This window comes from Carassius gibelio, chromosome B1 (genome assembly GCF_023724105.1).
Source record: "Carassius gibelio isolate Cgi1373 ecotype wild population from Czech Republic chromosome B1, carGib1.2-hapl.c, whole genome shotgun sequence".
NCBI lineage: Eukaryota > Metazoa > Chordata > Actinopteri > Cypriniformes > Cyprinidae > Carassius > Carassius gibelio.
Window position 1 is genome coordinate 36,688,392 of NC_068396.1, and position 17,892 is coordinate 36,706,283.

The following is a 17,892-nucleotide window of genomic DNA, read 5'->3' on the forward strand; positions in this document are numbered from 1 at the left end:
ATTGTCATTCTCAATTTGCATATTAGCTAAATATTTAGTTTCAATCAAAACATTTATATTTAACATTTTAGGTGTAATATTTAAAATATCTCTAAGTTGACAAATATTTGTACCAGTTTAAACATTGTTTGAAGCTAAATGTGACAAAATGTTGCTGTTTTCAGCATGAGCCGCTTTAAAAATGGCACCCCATAATGGTGGGGCTATTAGCCTTGTTTAGACCCAATCAATCTAATTAAAATCAAAGGGTCAGTTGATTGTAAGGCCTATATTGAAACTTTGCCTTTTATTAAATGTGTTTTTTTTCTTATTATTATTAACAAGATTCGGGAGGAGCGCGTCTTAGCCTAATCGACACAGGTGAACTGTAATCAAGCCCATTGACTGTTTATCAGCATCCCTCCTCCAACCCATCTCCCCACTTTGAGTTCACTTTATAAATAGACGGGCAAGGGGGGTTCCTCTAGGTTTGGGCCATTCCCGAGCTCGGAGCCCTTCCCCGGACAGCATGCCAAATGCACATACCATACCTCCCCTAATATTTAAGTTAAAAGCAGTGTGGCAGACTTTTATTTATATATATATATATACATATACTCACAGGTGACACTGAGCTGAACAGCAGGAGAGATGTAAGTGTGTCCCTGTACACCACAGCTGTATCTGCCTGCATCCTCTCTTCTGACTGACTGCAGCTGGAGTTGATTTTTTCTGTCTCTTTTTTCAGTTAATGGCTGTGAGTTTCTGAACCAGATGAATGTTGCTCTGTCAGTCAGAGTGCAGCTGCTTTTACATGTCAGACGGACTGAATCTCCCTCTCTCACTGTCTCAGGAGACTCCACCTGAAGATCTGAACACAACACACACATTATATCTAGTGCTGCTTTCATACAATTATTATTATTCAACATAATGCACAGAAGAAGAGTGAAACCTCATCAAAGTCACCTGTGACAGTCAGAGTCACTCCTGGATCACTTGTCTGTTCCTGGCTATCATCATCATCATCAACATCATTATCATCATCATCATCATCATCAGTGATGAATCTGAAATAGTACATGTGTTCATCCTTCTGTGTCACATGACTCAGTCTGATGGTGCAGTTATTCTGTTTATCTCCCAAATACTGAAGCCTCTGACTGTATTCAGGGTCCTCAGACAGATCTTTATGTTGCTCTCCTTCTTCACTTGATTCTTTACTTCCATCTTTAACAGGTGTTTTGGTCCAGAACACTTTCTTGATCTTATGTCCAGTAGGGTATGTATAATTGCAGCTCATTATCACTGATGAGTTCTTTAGTGCACAGATGTGTGAAGGTCTGTAATTCCCACCCCAACCAGCACTAGAAACCCCTGAAACACAGAATTAATAAGAAAAGATTAGTAGCAGTTACTAAAAGGTCAGGATATATTCCGGCAAACCGTTTACAAATCACATTTCGCAATCGGCAAAGCAATCTGTGGTACACGCCTTTACCAACACATGATGGGCAACTGGTGAAGCACAATGTTCTCCGTGTTTTCTAGCATTATATATCATAGAAAGAACAAGGTTTGAGCAGTAGAAGGTAGGGCACAACATTTAAGTTAAAGTTCATGCAATCAAATACTAATAGACAAGTTTCAGTCAAATATTGATGGTTTAGGCCTATAACAAAATCCAGTGTGTAAGCAGAGCGCCTACAATTATATCTGCACTTTAAAACCACACAAGTAACTTAACTCAAATGGTTTGAGGAAACCGATTGCCTTAAACCATACGTACTCTGAACTTAACGTTTCAGGGGTGGCAGTGGCTCAGTGGTTCATGTAGGTTGTCTGCAAACTGGAAGGTTGGTGGTTCAATCCCCGGCTCCACCTGACCAAGTGTCGAGGTGTCCTTGAGCAAGACACCTAACCCCAGCTGCTCCCGACGAGCTGGATGGCGCCTTGTATGGCAGACACCGCCGTCGGTGTGTGAATGGGTGAATGTGAGGCAAATTGTAAAGCGCTTTGGATGGCCACGTGGTCTGTTGAAAGCGCTATATAAATGCAGTCCATTTACCATTTACTTCTGACACAGCCTTAGATTAAATCAACTGAAATAAAATACATGAAATCTCTCAAGATCTGATGAAACAACCCCACAAAGAGCATCACCAGCTCCACTTATTAATAACCAGACTGACTTTATTTCTGTCAGACGTCTACAGAAGATCTTATTGAGAATGAACAGAGGTTTAGATGTTGATTTTTTTTTTTTTTTTTTTTTTCATTTGAAGTAACCATGTTAGAGATCATTTGTCCGCTTGAAAAATTACATGGATGTGCAGTATTATCATCGCCTCGGTTCTCAAAATGGATGTTTCCGAAAGAAACCGATGCAACTGGTTCTTGACTCGAAAACGAGAACCGCTCCAGCAGTGGGTGTGTACGTTTGTCATCTGGCTCGGTGTTCATCTTCAGTTCGGTCTTCACAGCAGTTCAGTCAGAGTACTGTTTGAGTAAATTAATTACTCCGGGATATTGGTTTATTTTGACTCGGAGAGAGTCTGAGCCAAGTTAACAGCTTAAGTAATTTGTGGATTAATGCTTATTGGAGACGCAAACCATTTCAAACAATTCAGTTCGATTTGGTGAACTGGTTCAACCGGATCACTAAGAAGAACCTGTTAAATTGAATCACTAGTTTACAGTGACTTTGGTTTTATGATGTCAAGAAAATGCACCCACACCCATTATTTTCTGAGAACTACTACTTGCCTATGCCACACAATGTAACTGTAAAATTTATTTAAATATGTATCTTCACATAATTCTGTACATATGTTTGCATTTAAATAATGAAAACCCTTGACCTTTGACCCTTCTACTTGCTCTGTTTGTTTTCTATCTAGGTTACTTGTTTTTCATAAAACACTTTCTTTATATATGTATATGTATATGTATATATGTTTTGTGTGTGTACAGTAGTCAACATTTGAAACGGATCAAATACTTTAATCAAAGTTGTCCTAAAACATAAATACAAAATGCGATATTGTAATTTATTATATAATTTTAGAATTAATATATATATTATAGTCACATGATCAGAATTTTCCCACTCTTGCAGAGTATAATTTTGGACATGTTTCCTATAACAAGAATATGATACATTTAACAAATATTGATTGATATAAACATGAATTTTCTCACTCATACATACCCAACATGAAAACAATCCTATAAACTATAAAATACTTATTCAAAATACATACACAATGAGTGATTAAAACATTATAGTCAAATGTGTGTGTTACATGCATGCTATGAAGTTATGTAATGGCTGATATTTGTTTATATGTCTAATAAGTTTTAGTTGCATCAGTGTATGAAAAAGGCAGTCTTTCTGTCATTCTGTGCACGTTAGATTGTGCTTTGTGAGGAACAAAAGATCAAAAGGTCTAGAAGGAGACTGGACTTTGTAGTGGGTGTGTAAAACCAGTCCAAAGAGCTTGTTATTGTGATTTACATGTGATGGTCATGCTGTGCATCTCTTTGACCATCAATCTTGCTTTCTTGCCCAAAATTTGACAATCTCCTTCCTAAATTGTTATGATCAGTGTTATTTTTGTGTTAATGTCGAAAGCTGCTCAAAGCTGCCAGTTGGTGGAGTTGTTTCATTTTTAACACATCTCTTTTGTTTTACTGAATATCTGCATTGGTTTCTATAAACAAAAAATACAATCTTCATTACAGATGTTGTCTTACAGCATGACAGCATGTTGCCTTTACACTGGATTGTATTGTGTCTTGAGTTGAAGGGTGGGACAAGGGATAGTTCAGGTGGGTATGTGAGTGGGGTTGTTTTTCCCCCCTATATTCTTTTAATGTTCTATACTTTTTCTATTATATTTTGCAAACTATTTTCTGTTCTAAGAAAGCAACAACAGACTCTCAACACGGAATACTCTAAGGCGTATTCAAGCCATGATCTTTAGGCCTACAGGAGGGCTGCATTGGGAACAGGATCCCATTGAACCCAGTCCAAATCATGTGGGAACAGGCGTTTTTCCTTTTGCTGATAACCGTGATTTGGTCATACACTGCTTACATTACTTGACCACCACCCCCACTGTCATTTTGCATGGATCTGCTTCACAGCAGGATTGACAGGTCTGCATGACAAAACAAGCCCTATGTATGGTCAAAAACAGCAAAAGTAGAGCAATGACCATAATCCAAATATCATTTATATTCCTAAAATATATATTTTACAGTCACTGTTGTGCAGATTGATCATAAACACAGTTTAAAGGCTTCCTTCCTGTGCCCCTCCTTCACAAAACTTAACACCCAGCACAGTTTTATCATACATACACTCTCAGAAAATAAAGTACATAATTGTACCTTTAGGGGTACAATAGCTTGTCACTGGGGCTGTACCCTCAAGGGTAAAGCTTTTGTACCCTTGGCATAGGGTACAAATTTGTACCCTTGTGATTTGTACCTTAAGAGACCAGTTTTGTAACTTTATTTAACAGTACAAAAATTCACCCTTCACAAAGGGTCCAATCGTTGACTATAATGAGAAAATATTTTATATATATATTACCACACACGCTGAATTAAAATCAGAATGTACTTAATCCTTTTAATTGTAAACTATAGAATTTTTTTTTTTTATAACTGCCTTGACACTGCATGCATGAAAGTGATGCTCATAAGACAAAGAATTCAACATTTTTCCACAAAAGATTAACATAGTGTCTATGTTAAAGCGATACTTGATTTGCCAAAACAATGGAATAGACCCAGAATGCAGTACATCTCGAGTTGGTTACTTCTATGCCTGCTTCTGATATTTTTTGAAAGACCTCCTTGGTTGAAAGCCCTTTAAGAACCATAGGTGTAAAGTCCAGGGGCCAAAGAGTAAAAGTCCTGCCATATTTTTGTTCCACCCATGAACTACGCAGCCAATTTCAACAGAAGATGAACCACCCAAGTCTCAAACGAGTCTTGAGTCAAATCCCAAGTCCTCAAAGAGTTAAAGTTAATGATATAATTAAGTGACTAATTAAATGATGATTGTGCATTAATGATTAACACCTGCTGTTATTGAGTATTACAGATGATCAGATGTTGATATTTTATTGGTAAAAATGATGTCACCATCATGGAGATCAGTGTTTGGTTTAGTTGTGCTCTTGACCCTTGACTTGTTGTGCTAGATCTGTCTCTGTAGCATCTAGATGTGGTGTTGTGTAAAAGAAAGAACAGTGACATATGAAGAACATTTGGTCACAATGAGCTGTTTTAACTATATCTCGTTTATTTTATTTTTTTCTTATCACATGATTAGGTTTTGAATAATTCCAGTGGAACTATAGCATGCACACAAATAGAATACAAATATGTAATACACATAGAAGTTTGCACTCCAGTGCTTTTTAGACACACACAGATGTCAAGAACCAGAATATTAATCTCTACAATGGTGACAATCAACAAACTGGTTCATGTTGCAATACATGAATTACTCCCATAATGCACTGCAGTATTAATAATAATTTTCACCACTGTTGAGGATCACATGATAATTGTTCATTGCTAAATGCCTAATTCCAAAACTTGTTATTTTTTCCTTAATATTGAAGTGTTATATGGCGTAATTTGCATAATGAGATTTCTCTCTTTTTTGTGAACGTGACATACAGTTGAGTATGGTGACCCGTACTCAGAATTTGTACTTTGCATTTAACCCATTCAAAGTGCACATACAAAGCAGTGAATACACAGCAGTTCTCTCTAAGAAACATATAATCAAGAAATTTTATCGAGATCATACAGTCATCAAAAGCATAATTCATCTGCTAGATCAAGAGTTGTATCAGCATTGCGCTAATGTTTGCTGCAAAACAATAGTGCAATTGTTTAGAAGCAAATTTATAAAAACTGCTTAAAGGCTCAAGAGCTCAAATGAAGCAAATACTCACCACAATTATGGTGGCAAAGTTTTTTTTTTTTTTTTTTTTTACATACATGTACCTTAAGGTCCAATAATAAGCCCTATGGGGTACAATAGTGTAGATTGTACCTTGGGGGACAGAAATGGACTCCTACTGTATCCCTATTTCTGACAATACAGAACATAAAATATTTCACTTCAAGGATTTTGATTAAATTTAATTGATGCAATATTTCAAACCTTTAAGGAGAAAAAATAAATCCAACTGCAACAGTTTAAAAGCTGTCCAAAATGAACTTGGAAACCCTTCTGTTATTTCCCTACAATGGCTAATGAGCCAGAAGACTTGCCCATAGGCTTACAACTGAATATCGCAATGATTTTGTGACAGGCCAATTCCAAAAAAATAAAAAAAAACAAAGAAAGAAAGAAAGAAAAAAATAATACAAATCTGACGTGTTTAAGTTTTCCGTGGCGTGAAAATCTGAAAAAGATATCCTAAGCCTAATCTTAGTGGTCAGACGGAAATAGATTTCCAGAAGGAAATTAAAACATGAGGATTCCAATCGGATATGCACAAAGATATGAAAGTCTGAACAAGCCTATTAAGAAGCATCAGAAACTCACTGTGAATCATGAGAGAGAAGATGAGAGGAAGAAGAAGAGCCATTCTGACTGACATCACCAAAGAAACACCTGCAAATTCCAATATGGTTGAGATTTACAAGAACATCTATTTAATGTTTTCTACCTCAAAATTGTAATTGTAATTATTTGTGAAATTTACTAGAAATTTCTGAGTAAAAATAATTTCAAAACAGAATAATTTTTTTTTGTTAAGTGTAGAAACATTGAAAATTTATAAACAAACAAACAAAACATGATTAGAAACTGGTCATACCGTAGCGCAGGACGACTCATCAGCTGAAAGCAGATGACATATGAAGAGAAATAAAGAAGGATTAGCAGCCTCATTTATAACCAGACCGGCGTCATTTCCACCTCATTTCCCCTTTCCTCTAGTGACTAGTGACGTAAACATAGCACATTAAAAAAGACACTTAATATAAAATATTTTAAAAACACATTATCTAACATGATTTCATAATTTCTTTATTACATTTAATGTATTACACATTCAGTAAAACATTTGAGTTTTTTTTTAAGCTGTTATCATGCATGTTTTAGCTTGAGTTTTGTTGCATTTACACACTTTTGACCAACAGGCATCACTAGTGTGGGGTGTTTGAATGCTTTGAATCAGTTTTGGGGAAGTCGTGGCCTAATGGTTAGAGAGTCAGACTCCCAATTGAAAGGTTGTGAGTTCGAGTCCCGGGCCGGCAGGAATTGTGGGTGGGGGGAGTGCATGTACAGTTCTCTCTCCACCTTCAATACCACGACTTAGGTGCCCTTGAGCAAGGCATCGAACCCCCAACTGCTCCCCGGGCACCGTAGCATAAATGATGCCCACTGCTCCGTGTGTGTGTGTGTGTGTTCACTGCTCTGTGTGTGTGCACTTCGGATGGGTTAAATGCAGCGCACGAATTCTGAGTACTTGGCTGAATGTCACTTCACTTTAATTATTTTGCAAAACAATTGGTTCAACTCATTTGAAGCTTCAAAAAGGTTTGTTTCTCCCATCACTACAATAATGTAAAATTACCACACCACCCATATAATCAGAGACTGGACTCAGAATGATGTAAGGTATAACCATACGGTTTACGTTACAAAAACATGACCAGCAACTTAACATATTTGTGCTGTTTTCTATGCTATATAAATCACTGTTAAAAACGTATTGTATTTTTACAGGAAACTCCTGGCAACTAATTGCCGTGAATTTACAGCAAACAATATACAAGAAACATACTGTTGACTTAATACAACACAATTCTGTGTTTATACAGCAGTGTTGCTGTGATTATAGTAGCATTAATACACTAAGATGTTGTATTTTGTATTGTTGTCGTACAATCCTCAACAGTGGTGACAATCCCGAAACCATGAATACAGTGTATTGTTGTAAAATATATTTTAAAATTACATCAATTGCTAACAGTGATGTGTTTAATAAACTTATAAACTCTTTCCTTCAGTGATTCTGCTTGTTAACATCAGGTGTCTTCACTAATGATCAATCATCGATCTAGTAATCCCTTAATCTTATTACCTTTAACTCCAGTTCAGTGTTTATTTTGAAGCGTAGACTCAAATAAACTCAGTTTTTGCTGTGTGCACATCTGCTGACATATGAGGGCCCAAGTATAGTTATTATTTATAGACTCTGTGACAATCCATTAATAGGCAAATACAACAGCGGCTGTGTTTCCTGTTTCACATACGTACGTCTAATGAGCAAATCTCCAGGGGGTCGAAAAAAAATCAGCAAAAGTTTTTGTGCCTTGTGGCTGTTTTGCTGCTTTGATTTTGAATGATTATATGTTTAAAAAGTTTTAATTCAGTTGAATTTCATTAGACACACATTTAAAATCAGTATAATTCAGGTTAACCTTAAATTTGGTTTTGTTGGTGTAACCTTTGTGTATATATATATAACTTTACATCATAAAACACATTTTAGGTTGCCATTTATTCAGGGCATTTACGTGTCCATATCTGAGTAGAAAGAGGATGTGAAATCACTACCACAACTATAGTGAGACTTCTAGTCACTCACACTAAACAAAGTACTGACCAACGCCAGTGTTATTAATATGCCTGAGTGACGGAAATGGGCCTTAAAGGTTTGAAATAATAACTCATTCCAAGTAACAATGGAAAAACTTAGTCATCTGCATCATTCAAACAAAATTACCTCTACAAGGATCTGTGCAATTTTAAAGACATCAATATTGACACAATCAGGTCAAATAGGAAAATATATTGGCTATATCACAACATGTATCCTAAGATTATTTTGGATATTGTGCTTACAGTAGGCAGGTCATGAAAATTATGAAATTATGAAAACTTCTGCCAAAGGCTTTGACAGATAATGTATGATGTGCCAAGCTGTACATATTCCTGGTCTTGTACTGAGAGACTGTGCAGTGGAATTCACTGAAGTCTTTTCAACATCTCACTTAGTCAGGCCGTTGTCCCCACTTGCTTCAAAGCTACCACCACCATTCCAGTCCTGAAGAAGCCATCTCCATCCTGCTTCATTGACTCATGAAGTGCTTTGAACGGCTAGCCATGCACTGTATAAAGTCTGTCCCCCTTCCACCCCTCGCTGGACCCCTTCCAGTTTGCATATTTTAGTTTCCAACCGCTTTAACCGCATCACTACCCTCCACTCAGCACTCACACATCTGGACAAAAAAATACTCATACGTCAGAATGCTGCTTATAGACTTCAGTTCAGCATTCAACACAATCATCCCTCAACAGTTCATTTACAAACTGATCCAGCTGGGGCTCAACACTTTGCTGTTCAACTGGCTGTTGGACTTTCTGACTGGAAGACCTCAGGCAGTACGGGTTAGCAGCAACCAGAGGTGGACCCTCCAGGGGTCAGAAAGTAAAAGTCCTGCCATATGTTTATTCCACCCATGAACTCAGCAGCTGATTTCACCAGAGGAGGAACCAAGTCATTCCTTTCAAGTCACAAACTAGTCTCAAGTTAAATCCCAAGTCCTCAAAGAGTTCAAGTTAATGAGATAATTTATTGACTAATTAAATGAAGATTAAATGAAGATTTAATTAGTGATGAACACCTGCTGTTAACAATCAACATCACTGAAGAAAAGAGAAACACAAGAACTACAACTGACTTTAAGCACAGCCTTGGATGAAATCAGTTGGAAGGAAAATAAAAAAATAACTTTGTCGCCATAATTTTGGTGAGTATTTGCCTCATTTGGGATCTTGAGCCTTTTAACAGTTTTGATAAGTTTGCTTATAAGCAAATGCATTACTGTTTCACAACAAATATTTGTGCATTGCAGAAACAAACTAGCTGTAACTCATGCTTTTGATGACTATGATCTTGATTCAAATTTATTATTCTTAAAAAAAGTGATATTTTATTATATATTGCCACCATAATACTTCAACATTGGAGGGGGGGGGTCTGTTTAGGATTATATTAATTTATTCATGATCATTTATCATATGATCCTCAACAGTGGTGACAAATAATTATTCATACTGCAGTGTGTTATGGGAGTTTTTCATGTATTGCAACATGAAGAATTTTGTTTTGTGCAATAATGCACAATCATCATTTAATTAGTCACTTAATTATCTCATTCACTTTAACTCTTTGAGGACTTGGGATTTAACTTGAGACTTGTTTGTGACTTGGAAGGAATGATTTGTTTCCTCTGGTGAAATCAGCTGCTGAGTTCATGGGTGGAAAAAAAACATATAGCAGGACTTTTATTTTCTGACCCCTGGAGTGTCCACCTCTGGCAGCAACACATCCAACACCATCACACTGAACACTGGGGCTCCCCTAGGATGTGTGCTGAGTCCCCTCCTCTTCACTCTGCTGATCCAGGACTGCACACCGTCACACAATTCCAACCTCTTTATTAAGTTTGTGGATGACACGACTGTGGTGGGTCTCATTAGCAACAGAGATTGAGACAAACTACAGGAACGAGGTGAGCCGCCAGGCCAGATGGTGCAGTGACAACTATCTTTCTCTGAACATGGAGAAGATGAAATAGATTTTTGTTGACTTCAGGAGAGTGCACACTCAGCATGTTCCTCTGAGCATCAACGGTGCGACTGTGGAGAGAGTGAGCAGCACTAAGTTCCTGGGTGTGCACATCACAGAGGACCTCTCCTGGACTGAAAACACAGCTGCACTGACAAAGAAATCACAACAGCGTCTCTTCTTCCTCCGCGTACTGAGAAGAGCCAGAGCCCTGCCCCCCCATCATGTACACCTTCTACAGAGGCACCATGGAGAGCATCCTGTCGAGCTGCATCACTGTGTGGTATGGGTCCTGCAACACTTCCTGCCAGAAGACACTTCAGCACATAGTGAGAGAAGATGATAAGATCATTGGTGACCCCCCCCCCCACACACACACAAGAAATTTACAGAACCTGTCTCACTTGCAAAGCCCTCTGCATCACAGGTGATCCCATACACCCATCACACAGCTTCTTCAGTCTGCTGCCATCAGGGAGGAGACAGCAGAGTCTCCAGGCAGGACCAGCAGACTGAAGGACAGCTTCATTCATCAGGCTGTCAGGAAGCTGAACTCCCTCCTGATCTTGCTCCACTCCTTTCACAATTTCAATTATCTGTATGTATGTGCTGTACATGTGGAACAATTGACAAAAAAGCAGACTTGACTTGACTTGTTGACAGAAGTGTCTCTAGACAAAGCATGCCCAATTTCATACAAACTGAATGAGGAGTTTATTCTTTTTGAGGGTTTGCCAACAATAATATAAATAAAAATAACAGTCATTATATTTCCAAAAATCAGAAGTGTAAAGTCCAGGGGTCAGAAAGTAAAAGTCCCGCTCTGTGTTCAAGAGTGAAATAAATATGGCAGGACTTTTACTTTCTAACCCCTGGACTTTACACTTCTGCCAAAAGTTAATCTGCTTTTACCAACATTTTCTGCGTATCTAGATTTCATACAAACCGGACAAAGAATTCAGGATCTCAGCAATGTCCTGATCAGAAGACCAGTGAGAAAATAAATGCTCTTTGCAAAAACAAGGACTAATCCAGCTCATAGCTAAGAATAAAATTACATTTCAGCATCAGACAAGCAGTGCCACAGTCCCCCACACGAGGGCGATGTCAACATGCAGATCAGTTTTCCCAGTAACAGCAGTTTCACCAAACTGATCTGTTGATCATTTGACTGCGCTGTAAATCACTGACTGATCCTCCACCATCTGATCAGTAGATCTGTGAAATGGAAATATCCAGAGATAATTACTGTACCAATGATCTTTACAGATGCCTATTAATACAACCTCAACCAGTGCTGAAGCAACATTCAAAAGTGCTCAAAGTGTTCTGATGATTCAATCTAAAATATGTTTATTATTTTATGAACATGCTATGTTTCTCACCTCCTTGCAGCATCAGTCTGGTATTTTCTAATGTTGTCGTACTGGCTTTCATTCTCTTCCGGTTGGTTCATCTCATTGTTTCTATGATACAGGACAGTTACATACTGGACCTCTTCTGTATCTTCAGAATCAGACGCTTTTTCTTCTGTCTGATTGTGACTGAAATTGCTGAGAGTAATTAAGGAATACAAGGCATCGTTTTGATTTGTGGCATCAGATTCAGATAGAGACCCATTGTGAGCTGATACATTAGCATAAAGATAATCCTACAATGAGAGAAACATATTTGTTACACTGTATTTATGCCAAAAATTATTAATATCTTTGAGTATAACATTTGCTTAATACTCATTTAATAATTTGCTTTACCTGCTTTTGTGTGGTGTGAGTAGGTCTCTGTTTTTTCCTCCTGCAATAGAGAATCATCTAAAATGCATTTAGGAAATACGCTTGGTATACTAATGTGTTTCCTGACACAAAACATGAACTTACATGAGCAACACAATGATGAAAATGAAGATTAAAACTCCCAATCCTCCAGTGACTCCACCAACTGCATATAGAAACTTCCTTCCTACAACAAGACAAGTCACAAGACCATGCTTTTATCTTTATACACTATGAGAAAACAAAATCATGATTCATAGTGTACAGCTGCATTGCAACACAATCCCATTTTCATGTCTGGTGCCCCCTTTTTTACATTTGAATGGATTGTTATCACTGCTTATGTTAACATCTGTGTGTATTTTGCAAACTCTACATTTATTGTAGATGGCACACAAATGTTTACAATATGTCTGTTAAAGATCACTTGATCTGGAAAGCATCTGCTGTCTACAAACGTCTGACAGACATCTTTAAGATGTCAGTTTTACATAGATTCTAAATCAAACATCTTAAAGACGTCTAATAAATGTCTATTTAACATCTGATTGGAAATATCATATATATGTATTGCAGATGAGCAAACACTTATAAATAAATCTTGCAGATGTAAATGCAGACATCAGCTAGATGTCTCTGTAATGAACGTGCTATCGGGAGCACACAACTCTTTTGTGTATTCAAATATCTGAAACTTCAAATAAACAATGTGGTTGAAAACACAACATAATTGAGATTATATGAGAAGCGCGTCTGCCTACGGCTCAGTGCCAGCCAAAGTGCAAAAGCAAATTTTGAGTTGGGCAGTTATGTGACGTTATTGACCATTCTGAATCACATATGTGAGACTGTACTCCCAGCGGGACAGATATAAAAATAAAATCATAATGCTCAAAAGGTTAATAAAATGTGGAAATTAAAGCAGACTAAATGCATTATAATTGTGTCTTAAAGGGACTGTTCTAACTCCAAACTGAGTCTGCACCAAATGTTGTTGTGTTTCGGAAATTGTATAAATACAACAGATTTTATCATTCTTGATTCCCCCCACAGACATCTTCTTTTCATAGCTCATCAGTAGCATACATATTTGTCCAGTCACAGAATGACTTAGATATACACACCATGTACAGTGACAGTAACAGCATCTGATCTCTGAGATCCATGTTGATTGTGAGCTTCACAGTAGAAGCGTCCACTCTGTAGTGCACTGAAACTCTGTCCAGATCCAACAGAGGAGCTTTGATTCTCCTGAAACCAGATGATTTCTGCAGGAGGGTTTGAATCACTGCTGCAGATCAGAGTCACTGAATCTCCCTCCACTATTTCACCTGATCCATTTATGAACACTGAAACATTCCTGGGTGCATCTAAAACAGACATATGAAGAGTCACATTCATGTTTTAAAATTGTTAACCCACTAATCTGTTTGATACCAGTCAATGAAGCATCATTAACTTACACATTATGTTTAAAGTCACAGCATCAGAGTATTTCTCTCCATGTTTATTTCTGGACTTGCACTTGTATTCTCCGCTGTGATTAGAGCTGATGTTTGAGATGCTGTAGTTTCTTCCAGATCCTACAATCATTCCTTGTTTACACCAGTTGATTTCTGCAGGTGGGTTTGAATCACTGCTGCAGATCAGAGTCACTGAATCTCCCTCCACTATTTCACCAGATGGACTGATGGATACTCTGACATTCTTTGGTGGGTCTAAAAAGGACAAAAAATGAAAAGTCACAAAAAATATAAGAAAATTATGAATTCGGAAATTTCAACAATGTACACAGCAAAATCCCCAGTGTTAATTTAACACTCTGAGTGTGGACTCATATAAACACTAAAGCAGTGTTAAAAGTAACACTGCAGCAGAGTTGAAGTTAATGAGATAATTAAGAAGTTAATTGAGTTATGATTGACCATTATTGAAGACACCTGATGTTAACAAGCAGACTCACCAAATGAGAAAATCACAATTTGTGTATCACCATTATAGTGGTCAGTGTTTGCTTTAGTTGGGATCTTGACCCTTCAGTTATTATCTTTAGATTTTATGTGGCTGTGGTGACTGAATTATATCATACAGACAGACCACAGCAAAGGCAATCATGTGTGCCATTGATTGTGATTTGAGCTATTTGTTATAGAGTGACCTGAATGCCTGAGTTTAGGTTTCTTTACAGCATACATAAATTAAGTGAAAAAGAAAAGTAAGCAACTCAGCATTTCTGACAAAGTATGACATGTTTTTAATAGTTAGTTCTACGTAAAAAAAAAGAAGTCTTTTGTTTAGACACACAGACATCAGGAATCAGCATGAGCATCACAACAACGGTGACCATCAAAAAAGCATGTTGTAGCCAATAAAAACTCATCCATGGCTCCCATCATGCATTGCGGCATGAATAAATTATGAGCTGAACTGTCTTTTTAACTTTTTATTCTAACTATATTTTACTTTTGCTGTTTTTATGTTCATTTTTTGTATCTAGTTTTGTGATGTTCAGAGTAGATCTGTTTATCTGAATATGTTGTTTGTCACCATTGTTGAGATTCATACGCTGATTATTGTTATCTGTGTGTGCCTAAAATCAAAATTCTTTAATAAAAAAAAAAAATCAGAATCACTTGCAAGAGATAGCTACAAAATGTATAGAAAATACAGATTCTTTTCATTGTGGAGTCAAAGCGGTTACAATCAATAATGGAAGTTTTACTTTGAGAAAAGACTGTAAACGAGTTCAGTCATTCATGTCAAACAACGATTACATTAAAACATAATCATCAACACGCGATGATTTTTGCTCTTGGTTTGACAAACAAACTTTAAAAGTAAAAAGTTACAAGCCAAGATCCCAACTAAAGCAAACACTGACCACTATAATGGTGACACACAAATTGTGATTTTTCTCGTTTGTGATTCTGCTTGTTAAAATCAGGTGTCCTTAATAATGCTTAATCATAACTCAATTAACTTCTTAATTATCTCATTAACTTCAACTCTGCTTCAGTGTTACTTTTAACACTGTTTCAGTGTTTATATGAGTCCACACTCAGAGTGTTAAATTAACACTGGGGAGTGTTAAATTAACACTGGGGATTTTGCTGTGTACATTAAAAATGGTCATTAACTCACACATGACGTTTAAAGTCACAGCATCAGAGTCTTTCTCTCCGTGTTTATTGCTGGACTTGCACTTGTATTCTCCGCTGTAAATAGAGCTTATGTTTGAGATGCTGTAGATTCTTCCAGATCCTACAAACATTCCTTCTTTAAACCAGCTGATTTCTGCAGGTGGGTTTGAATCACTGCTGCAGCTCAGAGTCACTGAATCTCCCTCCACTATTTCACCAGGTGAACTCACTTCTACAAAAGGTTCATTTGGAGGATCTATAGGTCCAGTATAAATGAAAATAATATTAATAAAACTGTAAGCATTTTTAATTTGATTTGGTTGTTGAAACTTTTGTAACACTTTATTTTGATTGTCCCTTTTGAGCACTCTTTTGACAATAAGTAACTTGGCACCTATGTCAACAAACTGCCCGAGTGTTATTAGATTGTGTGATTGATATCTACTAACTCTTTACTGTGATGGTCTCCCAGATATTCTTCTGACTACAAGTAACTTTACAAGTATATCTCAACTTATTTTTACCCTAACCCTACCAGTGTACTAACACTTCACTGAGAGTTAGTAGATATGTACAGGTGCAATGTGAATTATAGTCAACAGAATGTGTTAAAGGGACCATCAAAATGAAGTGAAATCGAAATTTTAACATATTCTGATTTAGCTGCTGATATTGAAACTAATTTACTCAGGTGACCAAAATGTATGACTGAATCCATACTCACAGGTGACATCGAGCTGAACAGCAGGAGAGATGTAAGTGTGTCCCTGTACACCACAGCTGTATCTGCCTGCATCCTCTCTTCTGACTGACTGCAGCAGGAGTTGATTGTTTCTGTCTCTTCTCTCAGTTAATGGCTGTGAGTTTCTGTACCAGATGAATGTTGCTTCGTTAGTCAGAGTACAGCTGCTTTTACATGTCAGACGGACATTATGACCCTCTGTCACTGTCTCAGGAGACTCCACCTGAAGATCTGAACACAACACACACATTATATCTAGTGTTGCTGTCATACACTGATTATTATTCAACATAATGCACAGAAGAAGAGTGAAACCTCATCAAAGTCACCTGTGACAGTAAGAGACACTCCTGGAACACCAAGCCATTTCTCACCACGTTTATCAGTGATGAATCTGAAACAGTACATGTGTTCATCCTTCTGTGTCACATGACTCAGTCTGATCGTGCAGCTATTCTGTTCATCTCCCAGATACTGAAGCCTCTGAGTGTATTCAGGGTCATCAGACAGATCTGGAGGCTCTTCACCATGTACAGGGTTTTTGGTCCAGAACACTTTCTTGATCTTATATCGAGTAGGGTATGTATAAGTGCAGCTCATTATCACTGATGAGTTCTTTAGTGCACAGATGTGTGAATCTCTGTAATTCACTCCCAAACCATTTTTACTGAAAACATCTGAAATTATTTATTATTATTATTATTGTTATTATTTTTATTATTTTTCAATTGAACAGCATCTGTAGAGCTGGAGGATGTTAAAAAGCAGAAATAGTTCAGACTCACTATGAATCACAAGCAGAAAGATCAGAGGAAGAGGAGGAGCCGTTCTGAATGACATCATCATAGCAACACCTGCAACACAATCAATGTACCGTGCCTTATATTTTAGCTTCAGTAAAGGTGAATCGCATGCAATCCATCAAGAACAAGATCAGGCCACTGTAAGATTTTTGTCATTAAAGGTAAAATAAGTGCCCTAAATATAAGTGCCAATGGCAATGTGCATGTCCTTTTCCAGGCTATTAAAGTGAAATAACTTAACATAAATATAGGAGCCTGATAAAAATCCAAATTTTAGATGAAAATTTCAGATGGCACTTAGAAGCTTTTGCATCTGAACTCTTCATATATATATATATATATATATATATATATATATATATATATATATATATATATATATATATATATATATATATATATATATAATTATTATTATTATTATTATTTTTATATCTGTATATATATTTACATGTACTCATTTGGCAGATGATTTTTACTTTGGTTGTACGTTAAAAGCAGCTTTATTAAGGAAAAAGAAGCAAAAAAACAAAAAAACAGCAATACATGTTGTGACAAGTCCCGGTTTGTCTAACACCAAACATGTAGCAAGCAAACAGAGAAATTCTCTTACCGTTTTCAGGGGTGAATACAGTAAAGAACAGAAGTTTACAATCATTAAATGATTTCTCTTGAAGATGAATGCTTTATCTTCCTCTTATCATGTACATTTACCCTCAATCTCTGCTTAAAAAGCAACTTTGTTTAAGTCAATTTAAAGAGTATTTTGATTATGTACAAAAAAATCTCATCATAAAAAGTACAGGGCAAATGAAGCACCATCCACCAGTGCATGAC

At 36.9% G+C, this 17,892-nt stretch overlaps 2 protein-coding genes across 4 annotated transcripts; both read right to left on the minus strand.

Moving 5' to 3' along the window:
• Positions 1-342: 342 nt before the first annotated feature.
• On the minus strand, positions 343-9,523 carry LOC127948424 (uncharacterized). Its single transcript, XM_052544857.1, has 5 exons — positions 6,834-9,523; positions 6,560-6,628; positions 949-1,356; positions 602-850; positions 343-347 (listed from the first exon to the last, which is right to left on the minus strand). Exons 2-5 carry the CDS (start codon positions 6,612-6,614, stop codon positions 343-345), a joined length of 717 nt encoding a protein of 238 aa, XP_052400817.1. The 5' UTR covers positions 6,615-6,628; positions 6,834-9,523.
• A 764-nt stretch (positions 9,524-10,287) lies between these two features.
• LOC127948721 (B-cell receptor CD22) lies at positions 10,288-17,892 on the minus strand. 3 transcript variants are annotated; one of them, XM_052545376.1, is made up of 11 exons: positions 17,669-17,892; positions 17,038-17,106; positions 16,582-16,929; positions 16,235-16,483; positions 15,512-15,766; positions 13,834-14,088; positions 13,495-13,740; positions 12,476-12,557; positions 12,353-12,392; positions 11,984-12,249; positions 10,288-11,816 (listed from the first exon to the last, which is right to left on the minus strand). In XM_052545376.1, exons 2-11 carry the CDS (start codon positions 17,096-17,098, stop codon positions 11,762-11,764), a joined length of 1,857 nt encoding a protein of 618 aa, XP_052401336.1. In that variant the 5' UTR covers positions 17,099-17,106; positions 17,669-17,892; the 3' UTR covers positions 10,288-11,761. The 3 variants fall into 3 exon arrangements, with proteins under 3 accessions (XP_052401336.1, XP_052401338.1, XP_052401337.1); XM_052545378.1 differs by lacking the exon at positions 15,512-15,766 and having other exon boundaries at positions 10,289-11,816; XM_052545377.1 differs by lacking the exon at positions 13,834-14,088 and having other exon boundaries at positions 10,289-11,816.